Source organism: Solanum lycopersicum, chromosome 7 (assembly GCF_036512215.1).
Source record: "Solanum lycopersicum chromosome 7, SLM_r2.1".
NCBI lineage: Eukaryota > Viridiplantae > Streptophyta > Magnoliopsida > Solanales > Solanaceae > Solanum > Solanum lycopersicum.
This window is the reverse complement of record NC_090806.1, coordinates 64,269,208-64,297,089: the sequence shown is the minus strand read 5'-3', so window position 1 is coordinate 64,297,089 and position 27,882 is coordinate 64,269,208. Positions and strand designations below refer to the sequence as shown.

The window sequence follows — 27,882 nt, the reverse complement described above, 5'->3', positions numbered from 1 at the left end:
GACGTTTTAATTCGTTCGTATTACTTTTTTTTTTTTAAGTTTGTTAAAAAGAATATTTATTTATGATAATCTGTTAATGTTTTTTATTAACTTGATATAATACTTGAGAAAGTTTTTACGAAATCTAATTTTATTAACGATGTTTTGAAATTTTGAATCTAACGCTGTTTTGTATAGTTATTTAATACTTTTTTCGTCTGAATTATTTGTCATGGTTTTTATTTTTAGTCAACTTATAAAAAATTTTAATTAATATTTTAAGATGTAATTTTTTCATCATATTAATATGCAAAAAATTTAATTTATAGTACTTTTCATGTAGTTTTAGGATATCTAATTTTTTTGTTTAAAATATTAAATTAAAATAATTTAATTTACCTCAGAAAATTAATCAAATTAATTTTTGATAAGCGCAATATGATAAAAAGTTCCGGTTGGAGAGAGTAGCGAGATAATATGAAGAAAAACAGAGTAAGAAACTAAAATTATCTTGATTTTTAAAATAGACAAGTAAATGACATATTTATTTTTTAGTATAAAGGTTAAGTAAAATAAAATGGAAGGAATAAAACTTTTAGCATGTCATGTTTAAATCATATGATTAAAAAGTATTTTAGTATATTTATATTTTTGAAATTCTTGTATTGTGTCAAAATTAGACAATTGCTCTCTCTATTTCTCTATTAATGGTTAATTGTTCACTTTTCATTTTTACTAAACTAATCTTATTTATGATGAATCTAATGTTATTTTATATAGTTATTTAAATCAAAGTAATATTTGGAAAAAACTTAAAAGCAAAAATTATCTTGATTTCTAAAATAGACGAGCAAATAAAATATTAATATTCAGTATAAAGGCCAAGTAAATTAAAATGAAAGGAAATCACAAAATTAAAAAATATCTTCTACGTATATGAAAAATAATAATTATCTTTTGAAACTTTTTTACTGAGTCAAAATTAAATAAATACTTTCTATTTCATACTTAATTATTCACTTTTCAGTTTTTAAGAAGTCATAAATAATATTAGTAACTTTACTATTTTACCTTTTGTCTATCTATACCAAGTAGAGAAATATTAAAATACTTTATACAAATATTTATCTTCAAAAATTAGATAATAAGTTTTACATTTTTTATTCCATTTTATTCTTAAATAGTCACTCCGTTTTTTTTACTTATTATTTTATATTTTTCAGAAGTTAATTTAATTAATTTTTAAAATTAATTTAAATTAAGTTAATTAAAATTTATTAAATTAAAATAATTTAGATTTTTTACAATAAATACTTTAAATTACAACATTAAAATGTTAACAAAGTTCTTTTCATTTAATTAAAAATAAAAAACATGACAATAACCAACGGATAAAATATATTCTTGCTTATGAAATTTCCTTAATAAGACTTCCCTTATAGTGTAAAAGATTCAAATGTGTTGGAGCAAAAATTTAGGCAATTAATGAAGTCATTGAAAAAGGACTTTTTTGGAACTCTATGAACTTGTCTACTTTTTTTTAAAAAAAAAAAAACAAATACATAATAAGATTTGAATTTTTAAATTAATTTTATATCAATTTAGTAAATGAACAAGTAATTTGTAATAATTTGTTTTATTAAAATAAATAACTAATGAAATGAAGGGAATAAAAAAAACATTTCACCTTATTTTATCTAGTCGAATATAACAAATTATTATTATTATTAGAAAGGAACATTCTCATTAATAGCATAGTTTAGTTAGAAAAAAGAATAAGAAATTTTATGTCACTATATTATATAATAAATGGATTATTAATATATAAACCAACTAAAAATCTTATAGTATTATTAGTAGCGGTCAAATAAATTGATTTTGCATCTCTACACAAATAATTCACCAAACATCAACCACATACACTACGAATATTTAAGAAATACATGTTATTGTAATTTTAATCATCTTATTGATATAATAATCTATGAAAAGTGATAAATAATCAGAAAATTAAAAAAAATTATTGTTTTTTTAATTTTAAATAAACTATTTTTTTTTTCATTAAAAGATATTAAAGATAAAAAGATGAAAATATTTAAAAGAAAATATAATAACATTGATAAAGAGAAGTGCTAAATAGATAGAAAATTTGACTAGAAAATTTTAAAAACCATAATATTTTTTTTGTTTTAAAATAAATGATCTTTTTTTTATTTTTAGTAAAAAGATATTAAAGCTAAAAGGGTAAATATATTTTAAAAAGGTAAAATTACATAGAGAAAAATTCAATTCTGGCCAAATTTTCTGACCAAAAAGATTTTTTGCTAAACGATCGGAAAATTTGAACAGAGGTAGTTTTTTTAATTTCAAAATAAACTCTTTTTTTATTTTTCTAATTAAAATGTATTAAAAATGAAAAAATAGAAATATTTTAAAAAGTATAATAAATAACATTGATAAAATACTGGCTGGCCAAATTTTCTATTAATGCACTAAACGTAATCTTTAAAAATGGTGGGAAAGAGATTAGCATTAATTAAAAAAAGGAAAGCACTTAATTATTCGCATGGATGCTCTTCAATTAAGTTTGGTAGATGATTATTAAACATTTCACATGTATAATTTACTTTTTAATGATTGAGTGGGCCATGGAATATAACATGTATATGACATTACTTTTCTATTTAAAAAATATCAAAAAAAATAAAAAATTAAAACATTATACTTGGAATTTAAACCCTTTCCAATCACACTAGCAAATTCTTTTATGTAAAAAAGGAGATTTTGACAGAATATATAATTAAAAAGGATGATTTTTTATAACATTTTATTATATATTGTTCCTCATATATACAAGAGTAGCTTACCATAGAATAATAGACATAAGGTATATAGATAATGTATAAAAGGGATTTTTTTTATAGAGAAAATGAAATAACTTAATATATATATTTTTTTTATGTAACAAAGCCCTCATATATAGAAAACAAAAAAAATGAGACATTGTAGGTCCAGAGGCGGCTTTAATTTCGAAAAGAACAATAAAAAATATTTTAAAACAAAATATTTTTTGTCAGATATTTTTTTTATATCGAGTATTTAAAAATCTCTCGTTAAAAATAGAGAAATTCAGTAATTTCCATCTAAACCTTTTGTGTCATGATGTTTGTGAATTACTCGAAGCTCTTACTTCATACAATTTATGATATTACTACTTGTATTAATGTAGTTATGATCTTATCGAGTATCGAACAATTTTATTCAATTAAATTTTGATATTAGATGACTCGTTTTTTAGATAATATCTATTTGTATCGTTTTTTTTTTGTTGCCCGTCAATTTCGAGGGCAACAAACGGAAATATATAATGTTAGTACAAATATTTGGCATCGTCCATGTGCGTTATTTAGTACAATTATTTTCTAAGAAATGCTGGTCCATGAATTTTGAAATAGTTTACTAGTGGATGGATTATGATTTGCACTCATGATTTCAACATGATATATATATATATATATATATATATATATATATATATATATATATATATATATATATATATATATATATATATATATATATATATATATGCTTTAATTACACTCTTTTATAACAAAATGGATTTTGATATCTTATTAATTATGAATTTATATGTCTATCTTTCAATCAATCTAGCATCATCATAATCTTAACAACCTCTCTCATATATTAGTTAAAACATCACCATAACAATAATATTATTTATTTGATATAATAGATAATGCATGTCTTTTAACTTGATCTCAATTATCACATATATATGCCTTCTAATTTTTTGGATGTGCATAGCTAGACACGCGTTTTACGTAGCTTAATACACGTAAGACGTCACGTAGGATGTCAATTGGTAATGCAGGACGTCACATAGAATGCATGTGTAATTGTTCAACTTTATATATGTTTAAGTGTTTAATTGTGCAAATATAAAATTGAAAGACATAAATACAAGTTAAAATCAAGTTAAAAGACACGTTTATCTATTATGACTACTTATTTTGTTGCTTTAGTGAAATGTTTGTATACAAATAAGAAAACATTTAATATGACGTAACATCAAAGGACAAAGATTGATTTCACAAAAACATGATTATTATCGAAATAGAAAAGTTTTGGCTCCAAGAATCTGTTAGGACTATTTTGCATTTGTCTTTGTGTCTCTCAATTTTTTTTGCCGATTATAATGGAATTATTGTGAAGCGACAGTTTATCAAAAATCATTGTTTTGCTTTCTCAAGAGTCGAGATAGAAATAAAGATGCGTATACCATCATTTTCAAATTCACTTAAGAGATTATGTTAAGTGTGTTATTATATATCGTACAAAATTTTTTTTCTCTACATCTCTATCGTTTAATTTAAAGAACTTATAAAATGTTTTATTTATTTTCCATATAATTAGACTCCATAGTCCATATATGAATCTTTCTACCAAACAAATTATTTTAAGAAGGAAAAAAAACATAAAAAACCAAGAAAAAGTAGCAGCCACCAAAAAGAAGGTTCACATGAATACTCCTAACACAAACCACCAAACAAAACATCATATTTTTTATTTTATTTTATGTATAAATAATTAAGTAGACCAATGACTTTTCAAAAAGTAAAAACAAAGTTGGTTTGATTAGGACATGAATGAATGATGATGATGTATATAGCGTGACTTTTCTTCTACATTTCCAAAAAAACAACCATAGTATTTTTTTAAAAATTTTGATAAAACTCTCAAAATTTCAATTGTGTTACATAAATTGAAACGATAGAAGGATCTTTTTTTAAATTTGGAACCTTAGATGAAAAGTCACGCAACTGAATCTGTTAAAGGGTTGGCCTACTTGGAAGCAAATTGGAGGGACAAAATTACTATTTTTGCAGTATATATGTTGGAATTATGCTTTTGTATTTTTAAATATATGTCAATTTTAAGATACAATGAGGACACTGGACCATTAAGTAAATTGGTTGTATTTACCTAACATTGTACTTAAAAAAATATTTTTTGGGCAGCTCAATGGATTAGGTGGAAGTATTAAGTTTAAGCATAGAATCTTATATTGGATTTATATTAATATGTGAATAGAAACACTTGTATTTATATGATTATATCTCATTGCCTTAGATTCTGGAATTATAAGGATTTTTGAATACAAAACAAAAAATAGTAGTATAAAAGTTAGCATTTATCTCTTTCAAAAAAAATGATGTTGGATATGGATGGATGGTTGACTTTTTGACCTCGTTTATCCCTGGAAAAAAGATATTAGTTTAATAACTTTTGACCTTGAAGGTTTGCTCGTGAGACAAGTGACGAACAAAAAGGTTAAGAGAAATTTGAGATTCCATAAGTAATTCATTGAGTGTTTCCTGCATCTCCAACATATATCTTGAGTGTTCGAGTTTATTTATGGCATGTAGTATGGGTCTAGCTTATTGATACGTTGGAGAAAATTCAATTTGAATTCATTTAATTTTTTTACCGACAAATTAAAATATTTTGAGCAAGGATTTTTCGATCCAAATGTATCTAGTCTTTACTATGAATCATTTTCCTTGGTTAACAATAATTGACATTTTTCTGATATTTGCGCGTTCTTAATGTTCTTCCCCTAAAATGAAATAGGGTAATTAGATGGTATAGGATATGTATATGTATTTTAGAACTCCTTCTAACAACTTATGCAGTTTGTTATCATTTCCAATCGAATGATTAATCCAACTAGCAGAGGATTATAAATTGATCATTTTTTTTTTAATTTTCATTGAATATTAGAAATAAATGGACTTTCTATAGGACCTATTTTATTAATAGGATTTATCAGTACTTTAGCGACTTTAATGACTTCGCCAAGTACTCTCGATTCTAGACTATTCCATTTTCTCATGTTAACAATGTACAATGATCAAATTGAATCATTTTCGTTTTCAAAACCAATCACTTCCAAGGTCATTGGATGTAATTCAGGCTCCGTTATCCCTTACTGTTCTTGCTCAGTCTTTCAACAACTTGATTTGGGGTTTTACTTTGATTTTTGCTAAATTTACCCACACATCCTTTATGATAGTCTTGAAATTCTTCATAGGTAGACATGATATAGAAAAAACATTTGAATAATCTACTCGATCGACTCTAATTGTTTAGTACCCTAAAAAAGCTATCAGATCGACTTCTATTTTGTAGTGAATCTTACTTACATAGATCCTATTTTATCTTATGTTGTGTGAATAAGGTATAATTTTTTTGCAAAAAAAATTCATCTGATATCCGATATCCACATAGAAGCTCGACTAAATCTGAAAGCTCTAGAAGTTAAATAGACTTTATACTCAAGATAACTCGAACCCGAAACATGTGAATTAGGTATAAGTTATTATTTGATACACATCCTTGCACAAGTTGACATTGGGGAAGAAGTGTAACATTGTTGAACCTTGGGCCAAAGTAACAAATCAAGGATATTTGCACCAGTAGCCACTTTTCTGGTGCTATTTAAAACATAGTTACAATTTAGAAACTAGTTTAAAATATAATCACTTCTTACTCTTTAAGTCATTCATAGTCTAGCAAATATTGATCATTACTTCCAAAGACTTTGGGTTCACACCGCTATTTAATATATAATTCCTTTTTTAAAGAAATTGTACATTAATTTGTGCATGAAGTTGTTAAAAAAGTTGCTCTACAGACGTGTTGTACATGTCTACAACACCTCTGAAGATATACATATGGCTAAAATTCAAATATTCGTGCATGAAATTCGAAGAAACATATGGCTAAAATTCAAGTATTTATGGGAAAAAAACAACTAAACTTCAAAGAGAAGTACCTAAATTCCAAGCAATTACCTTTTACTAACCAAATCATGATATCTCCAATATTCTCACTATTTCTTGGTAAATAACCAAGAATAGTGTAGTTATAAGCACTTTCATGAATACTATACTCAAAAGACACGGAAAAGATAGCGTCTGCAGGATTCTACTAGCAGAAAGGAAATATGAATTAGTAATTATAAGATAGAACAAGGAAGACATCACACAAGAAACCAGCTCGAAAACACATTCTAACACGATTAACAAACAAACATTTCGGATTCTAATTTCCAGGCATGCCTATAGAGAAGAGACTCTCATAATAAATACCACACCACTCAAACTTTACCTTATTTAAACTCTGCAATTCTTTGAACTTTTGGGTATCAGTTTCATGACAAAAGAGATTACCTTTTAACGACTGAATCAAGATATCACCAGTACTCTCATCATTTCTTGGTAAATAAGCAAGAATCGTGATGTAGTTATAAGCACTCTGAGGAACCTCAACGCTATACTCTAGACACCATGCTTCACTCACACGGTCCTTCAACATCCAAGCATTTAACATATCAGCATCTGTTTTATTGTGAACGAAACATAACCGTCCATTTATCTCAGCCAAATGTGAAAACCCAAAGTTATAGCCATTTGGACAACGGAGAGTATGTACTTCCTCATTTTCCAAGTTCATTTCAAGAATTGTCATACGATCACTGCTAAAGGTATCATCTTTCGCAAAGGCTAGCCAATAAACGAACCCGTTGATGACATGTTCCAGAATATTGTGTGCAACTCAACAACAAGTATCTCCATGATCCTACTACACTTGTCTCTTCTAGCTTAAGGGTTAAGATATTGAAAGACAAAAGTTCTTCATAATCAGCCTCGAGGTTCCAATCATCAGAATTGTCCACTCTCCCCTCGAATGATACTACAATTTTGTACTCATTAGTTGAAGAGACATAGCCTAAACAAGCTTTACCAGCAAAATCGGAAAGAACGGGCAAAGCTAGAGTCTTTTTGGTAACGGGATTGCAAATCCATATTTTCCCTTCATAGCCAGTTTGGCAAAAACATAACAAGTCTAGCCCAGAAAGGCACACAAAATTGCCCTCTCTAATTTCTGCAACAGCTTCATATTCATGAACATGATTGTAGGAGTCTATTGAAGAAAGATGAATGAATTGGGACCTGAACGAACGATTTCTTGAAGAGCTGATAAGAGACAGAGTTGGCCTTTTCTTCGATTGATCATACTGTTGTTTCTTGAAATAGGGACTGGGTTTGAAGTCATTCTTTTGAGAGGCACTTGAGCTGACAAAGTTGTTTGACACCCAATCTTGAGAATATGTGGATCAAGATATCTCTCGAAAAATGATCAGCCATGACTTTATTGACTTATGTTCTTCTTCATAACTCATGTGAGAAGAGTTCGATCATTCTTTTGGACTTGGAGATTGAAGGGAATTCTCTCAGCTCCCTAATCAACCTTTTTTCCGTAACAGAATTGTAAGAATATAAGTCAGTAATAGAAACAATAATTGTACTTGTTAACAACAGCGGGAGTTTATAGAGCAATCACCATGAAGAGAAAATTGCCCAAGTCAAGTGATTCACTATAAAACAAAGTTAGTATCCACAAACAATAAATGTCTTTTTGAATGTCAATATGAAAAAACCTGAGACTTTTTTTTTCATAAATGATCAATTTATGAAGTTGACTTTAAACGGAGAATATGACAGATAACCAGTTGAGTGGCAAAAAAGTCCGCAAGTAGCTTACATCATATGATTAAATCTATATAGTTTCTTACATGTGTTTGTTTGATTGGTAAAAGATCAATTTGTTTCCAAGAAGAACATACAAGTCCATTTGAAATTGAACATAGGAAGCAACATCAATAATATTAAATGACAATTTACGCCTTTCATTTCAAATTTTAGTTCATGTTTGAAAAATGGTAACATACCTAAAATCTCTATTCATTGTGAATGAAAGTACTACAAACACAGTTACACTATCAAGATAGAATTGGAATCGTCACCTAACACGTTAACTAGGTTCCTTAGGACACCTGAAACTAATTTGTATGCTAAACCACATAACGTCTAGAAAACCTAAAGAGATGTTATTCTCATAAAAATGAGAATTCACCTGAAACTAATTTGTATGCTAAACCACATAACGTCTAGAAAACTAAAGAGACGTTATTCCCATAAAAATGAGTATTAGTTTCACATATGAACGTGATTCACAAAACAGTAAAGTCAAGAAACCAACCTTTTTTTAAATCAGATTAAAGTAACTAAACTTTATCATCCATTATTACAGAAAGTTTAAATTGACAACATTAAACACAAATCACAACAGAAAATGAAACCCTTTCCAGTAAATTCAACATATAATTGGCAATATTTCTAAAAATGTTTTTTCTCTCTGTCAGTCAATTTTCCTATTTCTTTGAAATTTCATCTGCACCTGCATTGATTTACTATCCATCTATAGCACTTTATCTATTTATAGAGATTTTTAATGGGAATAGGTCCATACTATCATGAATGCAAAAGCATTACCTCACATAATGCCATAGAGAAAATGAGGAAAGAATGATATAATAGTAATTTGGTATTTTGATTTCCTTTTCGTACGTAAATAAATAGCCTGTAACATTGTAGTTAGTGCACTTGAATACTACTAGCAAAGAGGGAAAATGGTACGAAAATTGTTTAGGTCATTTTCAGGACAAGTAGTTGTAGAAGAAAGCAGAAGGGTAGTTGACTAGTTTTTCACCCATTTTCCTAGTCACAAAGTACAGTTATATTGTAAGTAACTTCACAAATTATCACCTTGAACAACTCCAATTTACCTGCAAACCACTTGTTCTATGTTTTATCATTAATATTAGTTACTGCTCCTCACACAAGAAACCAAGAATCAACATGGAAACCAGCTCAAAAATCACACAGAAATGGATGTTATGTGCATTCGGGAGCTTCATTAGCTGCTTCATTTTCTTGCTATACTTGAAGCACAACAATGAGGCAGTAAATTTCAGGGCTCTGCGACATGCCATGTTGAATGTGGCCTCGTCTTTAGATGATAGCTTTTCGACTCATGGAAATTTTGAGATCTCGAAACCAGCAAGAAGAGGAAAAGATGAAGGGGATATAATACATAAAAACAGAAGGAACAAGTGCAACATATTTGAGGGAAGATGGATTTATGAATCAACGGAAAGCCCATATTATGAAGCATCACAATGTCCGTTCTTGAGTGAACAAGTGAGCTGCCAGAAGAATGGAAGGCCTGATTTTGACTATGAAAATTGGTCTTGGGAAGCTCATGATTGTGTGATCCCAAGGTAGGAAAATGGTTTGTTCATTTTCTTGTTTCACTCTTTTCTTTATTTTGGATTTAATTGACAAGTGTGAAGGATTTTACATGATCACTGTATAAAAAGTTAAATTCTTTCTCTTTTGTTATGAACAAATATCAGCTTCAATGGCAGAGATATGTTGAGGAGGCTTAGAGGCAAGAGGGTCATCATAGTTGGAGATTCACTAAACAGGAACCAGTGGGAATCTCTCGCGTGTCTTCTTTATTCTACAATTCCTCCTTCAAGAACCCATCTTGATTTTAGCAGTGGCTACTATAAAGTCTTCAAAGCTAAGGTAAATCAACTCAGGGACTTATTTTTCTAATGCAAGTACCTCACAGGCACCGGCGCCCCTGATGCAATAATGCATGGCAAAACGACACTGGTGCAATAATGCACAGTCACATGCACACGTCCGCTGCATCTGGAACACCATGAATTTTATTTTTGTGCACTTCTCAGACATATCTGATGTTATAATACATGTGATTTGAAATCACTCTTTGTTTTGAACGTTCATACTCATATAAAGTCAATTTTCTACTTCTCTAGGACTACAATGTTACTGTAGAGTTCTATTGGAACCCGTTTCTTGTCCAGTTCGACTCAATGAATGCTCCTAAAATTTTAAGGCTGGAGAAACTGGATTTGTCGTCTCAGCATTGGCAAGGAGCTGACATTATGGTATTCAACACAGGACATTGGTGGGTGCATCGTGGGAAGTTCAAGGCGTAAGTTCACTAATGAACTTTCTTAAAAGCTAATGAATATAACATCTCAATGCTGACAAAGAATTTTCAAACTATCAGATGAATATAGGCACTGTCTGTAAAAAGTGAGATTAGTAAACTAACCGAAAAAATGAGACATGTTACTTGGTGCAACATGTTAAAATAAATAGACTTTGCATGCAGGTGGGACTTATTCGAGTACAAGGGACGATTAGTTAATGAACTGAAGCTAGAATCAGCATTTGAGGTGGCAATGAGAACCTGGGCAAATTGGATAGATCAGAATGTTAACTTGACAAAAACAACAGTTTTCTTCAGAAGCATTTCCCCAGAACACAAAAGTCAAAACGGATGCTACAATAAAACACAACCAATCACAGATCTGTCATATGTAACAGATTTTTCCGAGACCCTGACGAAGATTGTTGATCGAACATTGTCAAAAATGAGAGTCCCTGTAAGATACTTAAACATCACTAAGCTCTCACAGCACCGCGTAGATGCACATCCATCAGTCTATGCCAAAAAGAAAGGACAAGAACTGATAAAGAGGAAACTAAAGCCACCACAGAGTATTTCTGATTGCAGCCATTGGTGCCTGCCTGGAATGCCCGATACATGGAATCGGTTACTATATGCATCACTGCTTTTGGATCACCCCATTGATTCCCCTAGTCTATCACATTGGTCTCTTGAAAATCAGAGACGTATCATCAGTAGGCTATATTAGTTGTTGTATTAGCGTGGGTAGTGATGGCAATTTCAACCCATATTTGCTTAACCCACCCATCATTAACCCATTTTCAACCCGCAATATAATGGGTCAAATGTGATTTTATATTTCTATTGGATTCTTCCTGCTAGCCTAAGCGAGATATCTTCTGAGGGAACTTTTGAACATTCATATGAAAGTCTAACTGTGTGTGATGATTGTTTCCTTTCTTTTCACATTGACCTCACAAAGCATTTATGTAGGACAAATATTTTTACTTGTATATGTTGTTCCAATTAAGTCCATAAATTTTACATAGCTCACATTAACATCTTTTGATGATATTAAGAATACTCTATCCGTTTTAATTTGTTGGTCTTACTATCTTTTTTAGTCCGTTTCAAAAAGAATGTCAGTTCCCTTTTTTAGCAACTCTCTAATTTCAACTTATATTTGGTATATTCTACACATCTTTAGTATAAGACCACAAGATTCAACAGTCTTCTTTTATTTTATTAAACTCCGTGTCAAGTCAAAATCAAATTGAACAGAACTACAGAAGGAGTGGTATTATGAAAATGTTTCTTCTTTGTATCCGTTAGTTATACTGTGCAGTGCAATTACTTGGTGAAATCTGCTTGATTTACGATAAGGATTTCAGGATTAACCAAATTTATGGAAATCAATTCTTGCAACTACTGCTTTAGTTAGGTCATCTTTGGAAAGCTCATGTGAATACCACATGAGCTATTGTAAAAGTTGCACTTTACAGGGTGCAACAATACCCTCCAGCAATTAAGCAGTTATTACTACTGATGTAAGCACACAAACATTAAATATAAAATGCAAAACAAATCGAGACAGATAGTAGAAGAACTACAGTACCTTGACATACCAAAAACCAATCAATGACGTAGAATAAGTTCATTCAAGACAGGCTTTGACACTGTAAAAAGTTCCCATATATACGTTAATTTATGAGATTGCCAAGATTGGCTACAAGATGGACATATGGATCGGTTTCTTCAAGGTACCACTACGTATAATTTACTGGCTAGCTCAACTAGAGGAACGGATTGCTGATATGCAATGCACGTTTATCAGCAAATAATGCATAATAATATATCACTCTCTAGGACGCCATGGATTGATTGGACAAACAACAATGCTAATTACAGTATAATCAGAACTATAAAATCTCCCACTCAGATTCAGGATGATCATTAGCAGACAACATTTTTGTGTTTGAATTCATGGCAAGAACAGGCATCACCTTGTCCTCGGACTCTACTTTGATTTGTTGATCTCCATATAGTGCTCCAAGTTGTTCATACTCTTTCCTTGTCAACCTCTTTTTCGTGGAGAAAGCATCCCGAAGCTTCTTCTGAGAAAATATTGACAGAAACAGTCAACAAAGATCTAAAAGATGCATTTAAGCAAAGAACCCGCTCTGCTCCTCCTAAAAAGCAAACTGAAGGAACAAATACAGGAAAGAAATATATAAGAGAGAGGAAGATAGAGGATCAACCTTATAGGACTTCTGTTTGACAGGACCCTGTGGAACATGAATCCTGTCCTCTTCAACCAGCACACATGTTTCATTCAACTGGAATTCATCAAATTTCTCAACAATTTCCAAATCTGACTCAATGCTGTCATACTTGGACAACAAATTATCTGATTTTTCTGTAAGAAAGAACAATGGTGTCATAGAGATAGAATTGACAAAATAATAATCCAAAAGACAATGAAGTGAACTGAAAGGCAGGCATGTGGTTAGTTTCACAAGCATCCCTTCGATTCAATTTATCTTAAGTGAATAGGATAGGAGAAGGAATACAACTTAGAGATCTTCTAATTTTTCCTTGACAGAGCGAGTAACCTGGACGTGGAGTACATTTATTTGCTGGGATGGAGGAAGAGTGATGAAGATACTGTAGTTTTCTCTAAATTCCCAGGGGAAAAAAGGTGAAAGTGCAACTGTATAACCTTATATTGACTAATAAACATAAATGATACATAGACATACTGACTCCCAGATCTCTGGCGCACACAAAAGCATCTGACTTCCTGCAGGTTCTCATGAATATGCACTACAGTGGTATAATCAATGTGAGCCTTACTGAGATGAACCAACTTTTGATGGCTGATTTAACTCTTACAGTTGTGCCAATTTAGTACAATTAGACATTTCATCCACTGTATATTTTCTGCTATAATAACATAATTTTGGGTAATTAATTATAACATCTGACGATTTACCACATGGTATATAGCTTTCCGAGAAGTTACACACATCAGTCAGTCTTGAATCAGTATTACACAGCAAAATGGGAACAGAAAGAGAAGAGAGATCTTTCTCCAGTTTTAGCTATTCGAGTAGCTAGAATCAGTCAGTACCTTCATGGGACTCATCGATCTCCTCGTTAGCTAAATTGTTCCGAACATCACTGCTAGTTTTGAATCTTGTATTACAAGCTAACTCTTTTGTACAAGTATCTGTTGCCAATATAGAAGTTTTCACAGAGAACAAATAAGAGAAGAGAACTGCAGACAGTATACCACAAGAATCCAGTGAAAAAGCCACCAACTGAGATAGAGCTGGAACCTGTTTGCTTCTTCCCAACAGATTCAACTGACATCATGACAGAAGCCTCAGAAGTAATTGAAGTATCAGCTGTAGACACATTAGTTTGTATGACGTGATTGGAAACTTTACTTGCTACTTCTCCAGAATCAGATCCTTTAACTGAGGCCAGGGCTGAAGTCAGCGTCACATGATCAGATGCCAATTCAAAACCACCCCTAACCTCAGCACTTGAAGATAATTTTAGCGCATCCCCTGACGCAAGACATATAGCATTAGGCTTCTTAGTTAGGTGGCTATCTCTAACAATTTCTTTGATTCCGACATTTTGACGTTTATAGACTCCTCCACTTTTGCTTTTACCTGAGATCTCAGGAAAAAAAATAATATTAACAGATCTGTCTGACCAAAGAGATTAAATAGTAGTTGGTGATTAATCAGCAGTTTGTACCCTTGATCACTTGAGTGTCATCATTTAATTTGTTACTAAAACCTCTGGCACTTCCTTTAAGATTTGCTTTCAACTTCTTGTCAATTTCATAGTGAGCATAAGGGTTAAGAGACAAGTCAGCAGCTGCGACTTTCACAGGATCAATATTACATTGAGGATGAACATCTTGCATCACCTCAGAACAGAATCTCTTGACATTTGTACCAACAGTGTTCATCTGATTCTCAACATATTTAACAGTGTCCTGTAAATGGTCAAAATCTCAGTTATGGTGATTATAACCCATTCGATTGAAATTAGTAGGGTGGATAATAGGCAGTACAATTTCAGAACCTTTCAACAGACCCAGAGATGTTATTGATCAAAATTAACAGACAACTGTTAATGATGCATGCTGATATGCAGTCATTTGTTTCAATACCATGATGAGGATGTTTGTCATTTGTCATACTACTACAACTATCATACAGCAAAAGAGAGAAGCCATTTAATGAAAGATACGATTGTAATAGCAGTACTGCTACCCCAGAACAGCACTTCTTTGCCAGTTGAGGTAGAGCTAGAGGTACAAAAGTAAGAGTGTTTTTTGATGGTATGGTCCATCAGATGTCTGCATTTGTTCCCATCACCCTTGAGTAAGTTCCAACGTGTAACATTTCCAAACTGTTACAGAGAGTGTAACTACATAGAGGAAGGTAACGTCAATGAAGGTATCAATCAGTCTTTTTACACTCTTCCTCCAATCAAACTCCACATCTATCAGTGAAAAGGTGCAACAAACCAAGTCACAGATTACCCATTGTGTATCCCGGAGAAAAAGAAGACCCAAGGAACAGCCTAAATAGAAACATGCAGGATGCAATCTCTTTGGGACATACCTAGAGATCTGGGGCTGAACTCCACTGGATGCCGAATAGGATTAGTTGAGTAGTAGGAAGGATTTCAGCTATAAGCAAATTAACTTAAGGAAATACCAGTAACAAATAGCAATAACTAAATAGGGAGTAGGGAAGTATATTCGAAAGAATGAAGTTCACCTGGTACATAGCCTCTTCCATCTCCAAACACATCGTTTCAAATTTTTGGTATATGTTTCCAACCCATGATATAGATTTCAAGTCCATTGCAGAATAGGTACTCAACTTCACAGGGATTCTATCAAGTTAGTATTGCGAGATGTTACAGCTTCCCAACTGTATAAAATTTCAGACAAGTCTTTGCACTGTTAAGATGGATTTTTTATGAACAGCACAGAATTATAAGATTCTCTTGGACTAATTCAGAAACCAAATCCAATCTGTTTCAAAAACAATGAATTTTTTAATAATTCATGACTATTAACGTTAACTCGGAGGCCCTCTTTCTTAACGAGACACCAAATGTCATGTCAGCCAAATTCCATCTGGAAATACTGAGACAGTGGAGTGTTGTAGTTTTAAATGTTTCCACATTAATTAGATATTTTCATTCAAGTTATCAAAAATAAAAATCCCGATAAATTGATTGTATGAACAAATTTCCTCCAAACAAACATAATGGGTAAAGAGGATTGAGCTAAATTTAGATAGCCAAATATTAGATTAAATGGTAAAATAAGATATAATTTGATCTACCTCAAATATCCCAATCAGACACTAGGGACTAATGGGAGGGTTTGTCTTTTATATTTTTCATGCTGAACAAGAGACTAAGCGAACTGTTCATAGTGGAGTAGCAATTTCAGAAACCCTGCTAGGGCTTCATGAAGTTGTGTAACCAAAGCATTTGCAAACTTATGCTCGAATTTCCTCACAACCCTCTAATCTCGTAGTTCTCAGCTTAGTTCAAGGATGCGAGATGGAGAAAAATTTTTAAGAGGAGAGGCCATGGTGCAATGCAGTACTCCTACTTAATATACAAGTCTTCTTGATATCAGAAGCAAACAGAATTTAAGGCACACAAAGAAGCATTTCAACAGAGATATCTAAATTTCAGTGTCAACCTTACTTTCTAATGATTTCATATTAAATGTGTGACAAGGCCTCACCATTTTTCCCTTAAAGACAGATTTTATCAGCTCTTTCTTCCAAGGAAAATCACAACCTTTCTCTCAACTAGTATTTCTCAGCATGCAACACTGGAATTAGGTAAGAATTAGAAACAAGACCAGCCTAAAATTGATTGTGTAGCCACTTAAAATTGGAATACCAATGAGCCAGCCCACCTGAATCGCCAGGCAGAAAAAATCAAACACCCGCGCTCATAGAATCAACTTTGCAATACTCGCAAATTTACATATATCATGCCTTTGAATCACCACACAAGTAGAAACTTTTTTTTAATAAAAATTTCAACTATCAGATAGTTCAAACAGCATAAGCCCCTTCATTCATTATATTCATTTTGTTCATCTGATAACAGAGACATGTTTAGACCATCATATACGGTAGGATGATCAACAAATTAACAGATTGATTGATATTTTTGACATCTAAGGTCGAACATATGCAAATAGGTCTGAAAGGTCTAACCATCTAGTAGCCATTTGATAGCTCACCAGTTAAGAACTCCCTACATTCCGACATTCAAACACTTACGTCCACTTTTTCACAAAACCAACAGCACATCAGACTCCTAAGACAAACAGAGAAGGGAACAGAAGGAACTTCTTATATAATTTACTGCTGCAGCCAATTGCATCCCAGGGGAATTAATCGAGGTGTGTAAACTGGTACCATTACCACACAAAAACAAAATGCATCCAAGAGGTTCCTTATAAGAGTCGCTTTTCAATGCCTTAAGCATATAAAACTCAGAGCTGCTCCAAAGACATCTTTTTACCAAGAAAAGTGCTCTAAAAGACTAAAATAGGCCAAGCTAACAATTTCATGTAATTAGATGAACCTTATTGGCAATCTCATCTCTTGTTTTCTAGATTCCAAAGCCATTTTGGTCATCCAAAGTCAAGAGGGTCTAAGAGCTTCCTTATTAGCTAAACTAGGCTCATACAAAGTTTCCAAGAAAAGCTAAGAACACAATCACACACAAAAGGAAAGAATGCAAGCTACTTCACCCAAACCCAACAATTTCACATAAGCAAAAAATCACAGCAAAGGCCAAAAAGAAACTATTTCTTTCACAGTAACACAAGAAAAAACCATTATTACCTTGATCAAGAAGCACAGCCCTACAAAGAATCAATCTTTACTATCTATACTACATATGTATACAAATAACAACAGAGATACAAAAAAGGTGGAATCTTTATCAACAAAAAGTAAACAAATATAAGAATACTCCTAGAAAGACAAAAAGTGGTTGTGTTAAACAAAGAAAAAATGATTTTTTAAAGCTGAAGTGGAAGAGCTTACCAAAGATTTTCAGCAAAACACAAAAGAATCAAGCTTTATAACATGGATTCTAAAGAAAAAGTAGAAAATATAATTGGGATACAGAGAAATGGAGTGGGTAAGATAGTTTTCTTGAATTGGAAAAATTCTGAAACGTATAAAAGTGTACAGACGTTGTTCACCTAGTTTTCCTCAATGGATTCTTGACACATCTCCATTAAGTTTGTATTAAAGAATTTTATTACTATTAAGTTGTAATACATGTTTTTAAAATTAAAAAATATATTTATTATAGTTAAAAAGTAGAATAATTTTTTAAGTTAAGAATAAAATTAACATATTATAAATAACTTATAATAATTATTGATGTCTTGATATGTGTATCACTTCTAAAATAGACAATTAAATAGGACAGAGAAAGTATTATTTTATGCTGAATAGAAAGAAAGCCGCTCTCTATAAAATATATTTTTATATTCAAAACTCAAATCTATGACTTATTATTACATTATATTAAACCAATGTAATGTTCTTAAAAAAATTATTTAAGTAAATTTGACATATCAAAAACCACATCAAAATCAAAATTCCAATACTTTAAAAGATTAGAAAAAAATGCATTAAATTGTTAATATTGTCAAACCTTTTGAGACACAAGTGGAAGGGAAAAAAATTCCTTTTATATATCTTTATTTTAATATTTTTAAAATATTAATCTTAACAATTAATTATAATTCACTTTTGTGTTTTTTTTCATACTTAATTTAAAAAGAAAAAAAATACGTAAATTTAAAAATTATTTCGAAAGATATTTAATTTGATATAAACAAAGTTTATGCTTTTTCTATTTGTGGCTATATCACCCTTATCATCATTATTAGCTAAAGAAATGGTGATAAGTATTTTAAGGATAAGAATACAAGCATCGAAGCAATCATGAAGTTGTGAAGAAAAATAATAATTTTATTTTCCTTGAAAATGATGTCAAACATATTTTCTTATTAAAGTAATTATTCCTTTCCTCAAAAAAAATAATTATTTGAAATTGGTGGGTAAGAATTAGGGTCCGTTTGGATGGGCTTAATAAAAGCAGTTTTAAAAAAGTACTTTTGAAAGTGTTAAAATTTATTTTTAAAATAAGCAGTTATACGTTTGGATAAAAGTGCTGAAGTTGTTATGCCAAACGTGAAAACGGAAAAATGGAAGAAAGAGATGTTAGGGTTATATGGATAATTTGGAGATTGTATAAAAATATTAAGGACAAAAAGATAAAAATGTGGTCAACTTAAAACAGCTTATAAGCTAAAAAAAAAAAGCACTCCTACCCCAGTTTTTAACTTTTGGCTTAAAATAAGTTTTTTTAACTTAAAATAAGTTACTTTGAGTATTGTCAAATAATTAAATAAGTGAAAAACCAGCTTTTAAGCCAGTTTGACAAGATTTTAAGCTGAGCCAAACGTCTTAAAAATGGCACTTGAAAATCAACCGAGTAATAAAGAAAATCCACTTGCTCAAAAGTCAACTGGACCCAAAAGAAAATATTATTATAAACAGTTATTTTATACTGTAACATTAAATAAGGAAAACAAATGTCTTGATACTATGAATTTAAATAAATATTACTCATTAATAGGATTGTTGGTGAAACCAAAAATGGGATAATTCTAATAAAATAAAGTTAAATCCGTTCACAAAATAAAAGAAAAACGAGTTCTTTGATCATTGATGAGTGTGGTGGAATGATAAAAAAAGTTTAGTATCTTGTGAAGTGTTGTTATATCGTTTAGGAAAAAAAAAAAAATTATATTAGTCGTATATGTTATCTATTGTGTTTTGACTATCTTTTTGTTTTGTTGTGGTTATTCTGTTTATGTTATTATTTGTTACTTATTGTGCTTCGGCTATCATTTATATTTTGTCGTGGTTATTGTTCCTTTTATCGATATGTTTTAGAATGTTTGCCCTATTATTTGTGATGTGTTCATTCTTTTATTTTATCCTTTCAAATTTGTTTTAATGTGTTACTTGCATTGAAGTTCTTTTGAAAACAATTTTTTTTTCTACCTAAATGTGTTATGTGTTACTTAGGTTAAAGGATCTTTCGGATACAAATTTTCTACATAGAATGATATGTATTACTTGCGTTGAGAATTTTCGGAAACAGATTTTCTACCTCCACTAGGTAGGAGTTAGAACTATGTACACTGTTCATTGACTAACAATCAATTGAATTTAGCAGAGAACTTTATCTCCCACCAGATAAAATTTAGCTTTAAAGAAAATGAAAGATTCTTTAGGCAAGTAGGTGAATAGGCAAGACAATAAAGATATGGAGTGAAAACTATAATACACATCATATGTACCAAAGACATTCAACAACAGTATCTAGTGTGAACTATGAACTTCAGTTTTCCAATTGTACTGAGTTTCCAACAAAACATCATCCAGCTGCTTGAAAATCTCCAAAGTCATCATCTGCAACATCTTGTGGACCTTGCTCTTTAGCTGATTCTGATGTATCTGGCTCCTCTTTCGCTGTTGCTGAGTCCTTCGTTTCAGCAGATTGCTCGAGACTCAGTTTAGACGGTGATACTGGGGGAGACCTTGCATCAGCAGCAACAGGTGAAAGTGGTGCGGGAGGAGGTGGTGGTGGCTTGAGTAATATTGTTGAATCCTTTCGGTTGGCCTTTTCTTCCAACGATAGATTATTTAGACCCTGCTCGAAGAACTTGGACCTTATGGTGCCACCAGGTTTCTGTTGCCCGGGAAAGAAAAAAAACGCGGTTATTGGATGATAGAGCAAACATTACTACAGGTCAATATGTTAAGACAGGATTCATGGAGACTAACATTCTTTATCTGAAGTTTCAGGGTTTCCCCCTCTTTCAAACTGTAGTCGACTGATGAGGATTTCTGGTATTGCTGCTCCATCTCCTCTGCGGTTTTCTTCTTGTTCAGGTATCTGTTTAGAGCATATTTTGAATCAGATCAATAAAGGCAAGCAATTGAACATAAAACATAAAGGAGCATCTCAAATGAGTTCAACACCTTCCTATCAATCCTAACATTTGGACCTACGTGAAACCAAACCCTCCCCATCCAATTGACACTCCTTTGCTGGAAAATTACACTGTGTAACTGGGTAACAAAAATGTTCTTTCTACGTATAATAACTATATGTTGAATCCCTTTGGCTTCTTCGTGTCTTTTACTTTTATATTTTGACTACCTTTACAGTGAAAATTCTGCTACGTCACTGTACGGGCCAAAAAGATAATACAAGCATACAGCTATTAAAAAAAGGACACGCAAAATTGAACATGTAAGGTGAGGCAAGAAAGCAAGATACTTCTGATGGTCGTGAAGAGCAGCTTGGAAGTCATAGGCTTCAGGTCTTTCTCGAAATCCAATCCCAATAAAAGCATGTCTGAGGCGTCCACCTGTACAAGTAACACATTGAAGACTTGAAGTAAATAGCAAGAATCAAAAAGTTCAAGAAGAATGTCGGTTTTCAGTATATCCTAACATGAAAAGTTTAGTGATTGACTAAATAGTGTTAGTGCTGTAACCAAGAACATCGAAGCACTTCCAAGTTTAGACAGGATATAATCTTAATTTATTAGAAGGTACAAAAGCAGAGGAAGAGGACCAATTCCAGCCAAAACTACATGAGTCTAACAAAGAAAAACCACAACAAATTTGAGGTTCTATAATGCCCTACGAGACAGGTTATATTACGTAACAGATGCTATGTTTGGAAAACCAGGAGAAGAAACTTCTTATTATTAACCTCAACTGCTCCTAGGTTTGCACTTAAGATATGTCTAACCCCGAGTGAAATTGGTATAACCTGATATGCATATATAAGGTGACACAAAAGAGAAAAATTGTTTGGGACCCATAAAGATACTTGTATCTTTAGTGTGTTAAGCTAATAATGGATACTAACTAGAAGCCTACGTTAAAATAATCTGGAACTTTGTTAGATCTTTTTACATACCCCCTCAGCAAATCTGTCTCACATGCATGTGTGTGCAGACATGAATTATTTCTATACCTACCAAAGGTAGAATTATATGATGGATTTCCTGTTCTACTAGAACAAATTAGATTTCCGATAAACATTAAACAGAAGTAAATGGTGGCGAAGTAGATACCAATGTTCTCTTCAATCCGAAGAACAAAGTATCTGCAAGAGAAGAATATAAACAGTTAGTACTAGAACAGTTAATATTAATTTGAATTTGTAAACCAACACACTACAATAAACAGCTAAAATCTGGTAGAGAAGTCTATGATGCCGTTAGAGTACTTATAACGCAGGAAAACAGCGCCAAAAGGAGGTGAATCATTTTAATTACAAACTAATAAACCTGCTACTATCAATTACAGCCTCCACTGGATGTGGTTCCCCATCTCTGAGAAATGCACGCGCATACAATTCACCTACAACGAATAGAAGGAATAAAGGACATCACAAGTCAACATATGAAAATCTTAATCATCTCATCTTCAGCAATAGCACTTAGTAGGAGAATATTTGCTTTTTTGCCTTCTCTTTTTTCTCTTTGGTAATAAAATGCTTCCTTCTAAAAAAAAAATTAGTAGGAGAATCAACTGAAATCTTATGGGGCTATAAAGATTATTAAATCGTTAGCACCTCACAAAAGAATTCTTTCTAGAGTAGCTTTTAATAAGAAAAAGAGAAACTCTATTATAGCCATTTTTTCATTCAATGTACTCAACGGGGTAGAGGAATTCATAGCATTGAACATAGAATAATAAGAGATCCGAAATTTTCGTTCGGAAAGTTAAGCTAATCCCCAAGTTAACTAACCTGTTTCCTTGTCTTCCAATTTGATGATGCACTCTTCTCCCTTGCTTAAAACCTTTAATATACCCTCCCATGCCCATTTATTAACATTCCACTCATCAGCCCTGCCGTGAAGTGAAGAATTAAAAGTGAATGAAAATAATTGGCCTCAAATATCAAATAGCTAAGGTTCCAGCATTAAGCACTCAATCAAGATTTATATGTTGTACACATGCAGCTAAACATGAAGGAGCAAATCACTATTGTGCCAACAAAACCAAAGTAGGAATTTGATCAGGAGCTCTTGAAGAATGTAATAACATCAGACTCAAAGTATATAGCTTCTTTTTGGTTCATTCAGATGAATAAAATCATATTCCTACCTAAGTCCAAACAGAATACCAGGAAATTTCGCGGGAAATTACCAAAGGTTAACAAACAAAAAATATCATAATCTCCTTTAAAAAAAATACTGTTGACATTATGAAGTATGTGACTACCTAATGGTTATCATATCTTGTGCCTGGAAGACTTTAAAACAACAGGGCAAACATCACTTACACAGGCTTAACCCTGTCCAATGTTTGTTAAATTTGCTTAACGATCAGACAAGCAAGTTTCACATGTACATTGAGATATCTTTTCTCCAATCAAATATAGGCTGAATACTTAAGATGTCATGCAAACTGGAATGTTAAAAAGAAACATAAAAGAGCTACATCACAAGTTACTACATAGAACAACAGAAAAGCTAAACCAAAAAATTTACTATATGCCATTTATCGTGATACAACTGACACATCTTTATATAAAATATAGTAAATCCTGATTGTGCTTATCCTGGTCTCATTGACTGTTCCTTCTATTATTCAGTTATTTGTCTATTTATTTTGTTTTTGATAAGTTCATTTACTACACCTTTTATTTGTCTTTGAATGGTTTATTGGCTTTTGCCTTAATTATTCACTAGAATCTCCAAAATTTTGGAGGAACAAATCACAGAAAATGTGAACACAAATAATTAGATGGAACTAGCATAAAAGTGGCCAAACATTATAAAGAGATATTGAACTAACAAAAATTTCTCATTGATGAATTAAAAGTTAAGTGCAAGAGACAAATTTTTAGATGAAATGAATTGGCTGAACCTGTATGAAGCTGCACTTTTCCTTGGAGGGATCTGTATATCAGCAAACATACAGATGTTAGTTTGAGCGGTACTTCGGCTTTTTATGAAGTAAGTAATATCATTGATGGCACCAAGACATGCAAATACTACAAGTTTAAGAGGTACTTCATTTCTATCCTATCAAAGTCACGACTGCAGCTAATGTGAACATTTCCACCAACCAACAGAAAATTAATGGAGGAAGGAACGGATCCTCTAGGGACCATGATTTTCCAATAGATGCATCAAGCTCAAGATTTGGCATAAAATGTAATAGGTCAAAAGGGACTAAAATGCAAACAGACTCCATTCTCGTAGGTACAATGGAAGATGAAAACCATAAAATCAATAGAAAAGAATAGAATGATAGGCAAGGATTATCAGCCAGATAAAGCGAATATTGTGCATATGCAAATACAGAACTTCACTTATATTAGGTGCAGATTTTGAGACTCAGATCCACCAACTCCAGCATTAAGACCCATAAGACACACTTTAAAAGACAGTAACAAGCAAAACAGATAGACACACAACGACCCCTAAGTTAAAAGTCATATAAACTATAATCCCAGAGAAAGATCAAAGTGTTCCGGCTTCACTGGTCATAACACACTCCAACGTATCACACTCCAAAAGTGAAGTTTGATGTTCTTTTGGGAAACTTTCCTGTTTAAACCAATCCAGGTTGTCAACGAGGCTCACTAACTTATAATGTTTCATTTTCTCTAGCTTCCTTTTCTCCAATTTTTATAATTAAAACCTAGCATGTAATCAAAATTCACCAACGCATAATGATGCTACTTATGGATATGGGCTCATAGGTCGGAACGAGAAGACGGCATTCTAATCATTTACTGCCTGGAGGTATGCTACAAGAAAAGACCAGTATCTCATTTTCCTTTTTTAACTTCAAAGTGTTCAAATCAACTTATTTGGACACAAGAAAAGGTACGAATACCAACTCTTCAACCTAAACAGAAGTCACATTACAACGCTACAGCAGTGTACAGTTATCCTAATCGAAGAATGATTTTACCACGGGCAAAAAACCATTAAAAAGATCACAGCTTAATGAAGTTGCAAAAGCTAATAATATCACAAGAAACCATTTTTTTCCACACAACAAAAAAGTATGAAATCAACATTGAACATAAACAAGACAGGATGAAATGCCACTAAGGCACAAGCAATGCCACCCTAAAATTCCACTGCCGTAGCCTCGTAGGCATCAATATTACCTATCTAAATACAGGACTATCACCTTTGCACAACAAATTTCAATCTTTTTCCAGTAATCCAATAAGCTGTCCAAAATATCATACATCCAACAATAAACAAAAAATCACCCAACTTTTCAATCAAAAGAGAAGCCACATTACTATACCACCAAGCCAGAAGTAACAATACAAATGGCACTATATTTCAATCTAATACTATATATCACAAGAACCATGTCAAATAACGAAAGATTCGATCAATCAACTACACCTCAAAACAAGACTAACTAAGCGAGCTATATAAATTGCCCATGATTGAACTCAAACGGGTATCACTAAATTGGGATCAAAACTACACAAGAACCAAAATTTCCAAAACCCCATGACGACATTTGCAATAAAGAGTAGAAAAATTACAAGAAAAAGGATGATAGAAGTGAAAATTACCAAGTAAACATAACATTCAGGGACTTGAAATAAAGGAACTTCAATGGGTTCTTCGATTTCTGAGGTGCCTTCTGTTAATTTCTTTTCTTTCTCCATTGATCTAAATCTCTGTTTACACAGCTGATGCTCCACCAAAGCTTAATTCAATTGAAAGTTGAAGATCAAACTAAAGGAGAAACTCACCAGACTCGGTATCAAAATTTTGATGAAATTTAAGGGCCTGTTTGGGAATTTTGAATAATTAGTCCTCCTCTTACTAGTTACTACTAAGACAAATGCCCTATTTTGTTACATCATGTTTGGATAGTTTTTTATCTGTTGTATTGTTAGTTTAAATATAAAGGGAAAATTATATGAATGGGTCATAAAATTTAAAATAATTATATGTACATATTTCAATACAAAGTAATTCAAGAAATATTCATTCTTTAAAAAAAAAATACAACTCATACCCTCATCAATGATACTGTAAGCAGATGCTTAGTCAGAATTTTCAATAAAGGGGTTCATAATCTATAGAAATAAATGGCCAAAGGCGGTTCGACATCTGCTATATATCCAAATAAACTTGTTTTAACCATATATAAATAACATAATTTTCCGCCGAAAGAGATTTGGATTAACTCCTTAATGCAATATAGCTCCGCCCCTAACTGTAAGAGTGTGCGTGTATATATATATATATATATATATATATATATATATATATATATATATATATATATATATATAGTCTTATAGTATTATTGACTAATGAGAAATATATACTGATTTATTATTAGTTAAGTGAAATATCGATCATAAAGATATCAATACAATATATAATATTGATTTAGTATCAGTTAAGCGAAATCGATTAGAAATATATAACGTAACTATTTAGTGAGGTGTAAATATAAAAAGATATATACTTATAATTATTTTATTTTTAGGAGTGTTTACTTAGTTTCCTTGAATATAGATGCAAATGTATACATTGTTTTAATAACAACAAAGTGGAGAAAAAACCACATTCTTTTTTCATATGACTATCAAAACGTAAACAATAAATAATAAGCTGATTAAACTAATATTCCTACAACTTAAAGTGAATTTTTGGCCCTTTATTAGGACAATAAAGTAGAATTGTTAATGGGGAGTGAAAGTTTTAGGTTTAATTTACATATATATTTAGACCGTGGATATATTTTTTATACTATAAACAAAATTTAATTTTTTATAATAAAATTTTTATGTTTCAAGTAACTGAAAAGATTTAATTATATCATCGAAGTAAACAAAATGACTTATCTATATCACTAGTTAATAGTTGAACACAAGAATGTTCAGTACCAACTCTATTAGTATTTATTTAGGGAGTCATGTTTTATATATATGTATATATGATAGATGATATCTATATATACGATAGATGTTATATATTCTTCTCGATTTTTCATTTTTATGTTTACTTCTTTTTATTTTGAACATTTTTTGTAAAAATTTTTGATCTATCACTTAATATCTAAAGTGCTAATTGATCTATTTTCATTATTGTTTGCCGTAGAGATAAAGAAATGGGAAAGAGAATATTATTTCACCTACTAAGCCAGTAGTTATATCTTTCTCATGGACTTAATCAACTTAGATTTTAAAAACTTTAGGTTATACGATTACTTAGATAAGGGCCAATGACAGGAAAAAAAATATAATAATTCATATAACCGACTTCAATTAGTTTACTACTGAAATTCAGATAATATAATTAAAGAAAAAGGTCCAAAATGTCCTTATCATATTTGATTTGTTTATAAATATCTTTCGTTTAACATATTAGTTCATAAAAAGCCCTAGCATAATTTTTTATCCTAAATTAAAATATACTATATGTATTTATAGTGATGAATTAAAGACACATTTAAAATATTTTGACTCTTTTGAATTTTATATATGAATTATGATTAAATATTTATCGAAATATATCTCTATTATTAATTGTTCACTTTTCCAATATACATAGGATAAGAAAATAACTTATATATTCTAAGGTATATTTTGATAAATTATTATTAATTATTCAAATAGAAAAAATAAATACGTGATAGTTTAAAAATGGAAAAAATAAAATACTTTAGGTGTTTTTAGCCCTTCATTGTACGTGTGAATTTCATGTGATTTACAATATTTGAGATGATCCAGTACAATACCCTTGTTAAAATTCATGATTTCGTCATTATAAAAAGT

General features: G+C 31.2%; 3 protein-coding genes across 12 annotated transcripts; 1 reads left to right on the top strand and 2 right to left on the bottom strand.

Annotated features, from left to right (window-relative positions):
- The first annotated feature begins 9,608 nt into the window (after window positions 1-9,608).
- On the top strand, window positions 9,609-11,804 carry LOC101267826 (protein trichome birefringence-like 42). Of its 2 annotated transcripts, none has more exons than XM_004243772.5 (4): window positions 9,609-10,189; window positions 10,325-10,499; window positions 10,757-10,935; window positions 11,119-11,804. In XM_004243772.5, exons 1-4 carry the CDS (start codon window positions 9,768-9,770, stop codon window positions 11,663-11,665), a joined length of 1,323 nt encoding a protein of 440 aa, XP_004243820.1. In that variant the 5' UTR covers window positions 9,609-9,767; the 3' UTR covers window positions 11,666-11,804. The 2 variants fall into 2 exon arrangements, with proteins under 2 accessions (XP_004243820.1, XP_069143172.1); XM_069287071.1 differs by having other exon boundaries at window positions 9,622-10,189; window positions 10,337-10,499.
- A 782-nt stretch (window positions 11,805-12,586) lies between these two features.
- Window positions 12,587-18,244, bottom strand: LOC101260247 (uncharacterized). 9 transcript variants are annotated; one of them, XM_069287073.1, is made up of 8 exons: window positions 18,036-18,215; window positions 16,712-16,888; window positions 15,723-15,878; window positions 14,686-14,929; window positions 14,256-14,597; window positions 14,048-14,146; window positions 13,176-13,333; window positions 12,587-13,031 (listed from the first exon to the last, which is right to left on the bottom strand). In XM_069287073.1, the coding sequence occupies exons 3-8, from the start codon at window positions 15,807-15,809 to the stop codon at window positions 12,837-12,839; spliced, it is 1,125 nt and encodes a 374-aa protein (XP_069143174.1). In that variant the 5' UTR covers window positions 15,810-15,878; window positions 16,712-16,888; window positions 18,036-18,215; the 3' UTR covers window positions 12,587-12,836. The 9 variants fall into 9 exon arrangements, with proteins under 9 accessions (XP_069143174.1, XP_069143176.1, XP_069143175.1 ...); XM_069287075.1 differs by having other exon boundaries at window positions 16,712-16,801; window positions 18,036-18,208; XM_069287074.1 differs by having other exon boundaries at window positions 16,712-16,801; window positions 16,889-18,046.
- Window positions 18,245-20,264: 2,020 nt separating this feature from the next.
- On the bottom strand, window positions 20,265-25,909 carry LOC101260551 (adaptin ear-binding coat-associated protein 1-like). Its single transcript, NM_001366482.1, has 8 exons — window positions 25,660-25,909; window positions 23,976-24,007; window positions 22,852-22,952; window positions 22,388-22,460; window positions 22,172-22,203; window positions 21,364-21,454; window positions 20,865-20,976; window positions 20,265-20,769 (listed from the first exon to the last, which is right to left on the bottom strand). The coding sequence occupies exons 1-8, from the start codon at window positions 25,753-25,755 to the stop codon at window positions 20,455-20,457; spliced, it is 852 nt and encodes a 283-aa protein (NP_001353411.1). The 5' UTR covers window positions 25,756-25,909; the 3' UTR covers window positions 20,265-20,454.
- Between the last annotated feature and the right edge of the window lie 1,973 nt (window positions 25,910-27,882).